The sequence below is a fragment of the Miscanthus floridulus genome, chromosome 4, assembly GCF_019320115.1.
Source record: "Miscanthus floridulus cultivar M001 chromosome 4, ASM1932011v1, whole genome shotgun sequence".
Taxonomy (NCBI): Eukaryota; Viridiplantae; Streptophyta; class Magnoliopsida; order Poales; family Poaceae; genus Miscanthus; species Miscanthus floridulus.
The window spans coordinates 30,301,042-30,304,864 of NC_089583.1; the positions used below are offsets into that span (position 1 = coordinate 30,301,042).

The 3,823-nt window shown below is 42.5% G+C and overlaps 1 protein-coding gene across 1 annotated transcript; it reads right to left on the reverse strand.

Moving 5' to 3' along the window:
* Positions 1-861: 861 nt before the first annotated feature.
* On the reverse strand, positions 862-3,472 carry LOC136551238 (uncharacterized). The gene is made up of 3 exons (XM_066542814.1): positions 3,243-3,472; positions 2,430-3,100; positions 862-2,116 (listed from the first exon to the last, which is right to left on the reverse strand). Exons 2-3 carry the CDS (start codon positions 3,064-3,066, stop codon positions 1,194-1,196), a joined length of 1,560 nt encoding a protein of 519 aa, XP_066398911.1. The 5' UTR covers positions 3,067-3,100; positions 3,243-3,472; the 3' UTR covers positions 862-1,193.
* Positions 3,473-3,823: the final 351 nt, after the last annotated feature.

The window sequence follows — 3,823 nt, forward strand, 5'->3', positions numbered from 1 at the left end:
TGCGAATCCCATGCCGGATGTCGTGCGGGACCTGGCCGCGGTCGCCGGAGGAGAGAGAAGGAATGAGGAAGAAGAAAACTGACAACTAGGTCCCACGTATTGAGGGAAACTATTGGCGATCTGCTGCAACAACTATCCCAATAAAAAAAGAAAGCAGTATTGGTGACCACCAATATGACTCTATCGGGAATGAAGTATTAGTAAACTGCTAGAGATGCTCTCACAAGGACAAAAACAGAGGACAGGTATGGTGGTTGTAATTTTTTTCAAATTAAATTGCAGAACAAATGTATGCCTAAACTGAAAGGAATAGTAAGAGGAAGTCTACCTAAATACGGTACTATGTAAATATAAACTGATAGAAATGGCTTAAATGGTTATGTGAGAAGTAGAGGTAAGTTACTAAGGAGTCACACTGAGCTGGAAAACATCACAGTTTTTTTCAGAGAATACAGTAGGGAAGCCCTACTGTGGTATTATAAATACATAGAGAAAAGTAAAGAACTTTTTTTTAACAAACACGCAGGAGAACTACACATCATTGTATTAACAAGAAGAAAGAAGTCGTTCAGTCTTAAAGTAAAGAACTTTACAACAGAAGCGTCAAGAAAAGAAGGCAGAAACTTTACAACGGCTATTCAGCCAAAAAAGGAGGCTATTGCTGAAAGAGGACTTAAATCTATGTATAGGCGCAGCTCTACAGCTTTGACCTACTATAATTGTTTTTGCAAAACAACACATAATTGCATATAGCATTGGCCATGTTCACAGTGCTTTTTTTTTCTTGTTTCTGATATCATTGTAGCATATAAAGTTCAGAAAAAACAGAGGGTATCAAACAGAATCTGCAGTCAACAAAAACGGTACACAGTATAATAATTGATTACAAAGGTACAAAAAAGAGAAGCTCGTGGAGTCTGCTGTTACAGTAATTGGACTTTGATGCAGAATACTAAAATCACACAAGAAATACAGATCAACCTAAAATCAAATGAGTACCTAATGTAGAACATAATTCTTTACTAGGACCAACAGAACAGAAAAACGTTAGCAATACATAAGTCTGAAACCTTCCCCCCGCTTTAGAATTGCACGGTTGCCCTTGTGTTTGGAGTATTTGACTCAAATCCTATCTTTTGAAAGATTTGCCCTCAGTTGTGCAAAATTATCCCAATTGCTCCATGTTACATGTCCTAGAATTTTGGGCATAGCTGTGGTGCCATCTGCTTTTCCTTTTCTCTCTGAACCCACTCAGCAATGGAGCCCTGCAGCTGGGCAGGTGCATGTGCAGCCCATAAGTCAAGGTAGTGAGGGATCAAATGTTTCCAGTTCTTCACTTCTCTATCCTCTCTATGAAACGGCTTCCCTTTCCTAGATCTCCCAATCGTTCTCCGTGTGCTTCTTTTCTCCATGCATACATTCTCAACCTCGACATATGCGGCGCTATGTTTGGACTTCCAAAGTATCTGGTAGACTGAAGATTCGGCATTCTGGCAGAAGTAATCTATCGCCTTTGGCAGTATGATCCCTTCCAGCTGTTGCAAAGAAATGTTTGTATGCGAGAAATTCTGCTTGTCAATGTTGATCGCCTCTGCTACGGAACTAGTATCCACTGGCAGCAGGTCTTCTGAAGAGCCATGGGGCATAAAAAGCAGTCCAGCTTTCAGAAATGGTGGATCTTGTTCTTGCAGAGAAATTTTGCCATTAGATGGTGAGGTCCTCTGTCTGTTGTACAAAGGCGGTAAGACTTGGCACTGCAAATTCACTTCAATGACAGGTTCTAGAGAAGCATCAGTTATTCCTGACATATTCACCTTGCTGCTACAATCTCTCTCATGCAGATCATGCTGTTTGCAACATAACGGATTTGGTCGAAACCACTGAGTGCCACAGCTATGAAGATTGTCCCAATGTTCTTTCTGGTGTGAATCCACATATGGCACCCACGAGAAGTCTTGTGTAGGTAGTTGCATCAGCTCTTTCTTAATGTTTTCCACTGCGGATCTGAAAAGTGGAGCAAACAACTGCAAGCACTTGACTGTGATACCAACAATATCTACACTTTCTGAAATCTGTAGCATTATACTCAAGAAAAAACTATTCTCTGGTGCATTACCTGTTGGAGTTGTTCCAAATTCACTCCAGGATATAGGCCAGGCTTCTGACGGAGCGAAGCGGAGGCCCGTCGCCGGAGGCTTGGGCCGGAGCGTAGCGGTATATACACCCTTGCTAGGGTTTCGTGGAGACTTGATTCTCTTGTAAGCCGCCATAGGCGTGTAACCCAAAACTCTTGAGATAGTGAGATTGTTGCTAGCTGGTGCCCGTGGTTTTTCCCCTTCACATCGGAGGGGTTTTCCACGTTAAATCGTGTGTCTCCTCTGTGGCTTGATTCTTTACTTCATATTCTTATACGTCGTTCATAACATTACCATCATTCCGCACGAATATCAGGTTGGCCTCGATTCTATGCTCTGCAGTAATAAAGGGCACCCATTGCAAAAATAAATGGCACGCATTTTCTCTGTTAATTTTCTGCTGTAGTCTCTTGCCAGTTAAGAGGTGCTTGGCAAGAGCAGAGCCAAAGGACATGTGGCAGCGTGGTGTGCCGCCGAGCTCTATGAATAATAAGAATTCACTAGCGCCATCTGCAAACCACTCGAACCTTCGAACCATGGATCTGCTCAACTTGTTGTCGCTGTGGCGGCAAAACGTGGAAGAAAACCATGACTTGGTAGCATGTGCTATCCATTTAGGAAAGGATGAGTTCCTCACCTCCTGATCCATTTGCTCTTCTTCTAGGATTCTATGCTTGCACTTGTGCAGTGTGTCATCACACTCTTGAGCAGCACGCTTCAACTTCTTGCGCCATCGCAACAACGACACATCAGTAATCAGCCACTTGTCAGATGTCTCTATAGCTGACTCCAACTTGATCTGTGCCATCTCTAGCCTCTCCAAATCTTCAATTGCATTTGATTTCTTTCCCCCCTCATACTTCTGAACTAAACCAGACAAAATTTTGCCAACTGTCTCCTGGACAACTGCTGAACTGACAATCTCCGCCATTATGACGACTTAATCGTACCTAGCATGCCTTCCCCTGCTCAGAGAAAGGTTCATAAGTGACAGCATATATGAATGGATTCATAGTCAGAGAAGTACAAGTGCATGAGAAATCTCCAAAAAGTGAATGAATTTTTAGTATGGAAGACCTATGGATCTCAACAAATGATTTAAGTTACCACAGCATGAGCCTACACCCCTTGATTGAATTTGATATACGAAGTCTTCGTAAGAAGAAGCTCGTCATGGTGAACTGGGTTTGAAGTGCGGAGAAAAGACATTAGAAAGAATGTACCCCCAATTGAATTTTGGGTTGTAGTGATCACAGCTATCTTTAGAACAAAGATCTCTGGGAGAGTAAAGTTGTCTACGACTCTGCAAAAGTACGTAAGATGACACTTCAGAAGAGTTTAGGATGTACAACATCACTTTTGACGAGAAGACAAGCAACCAATTATAGAGGTCCATATGTGTTCAGTGGTGTGGACCGCGGAGAATCCGGTATAGTGGCAGGTTAGAGAAGGATTAGTTTTAGACTCCACACCAACGTGAGATTATTCTGCACGCAAATCATTACATGTCTCTACATGATTGCCTAAAGAAGCTTAGGTAGTGAAAAGTTGACAAGGTGTGTGCTCTGTTGCCTACCGAATCAAATGGAGGCTAGTGCACGACTGTTGGGATAACAGATGAGGACAGAGAGCAAAGGATAACAGAACTTGACCGTTTTATCTATGCTAGGCCACGACGCATCACAGCA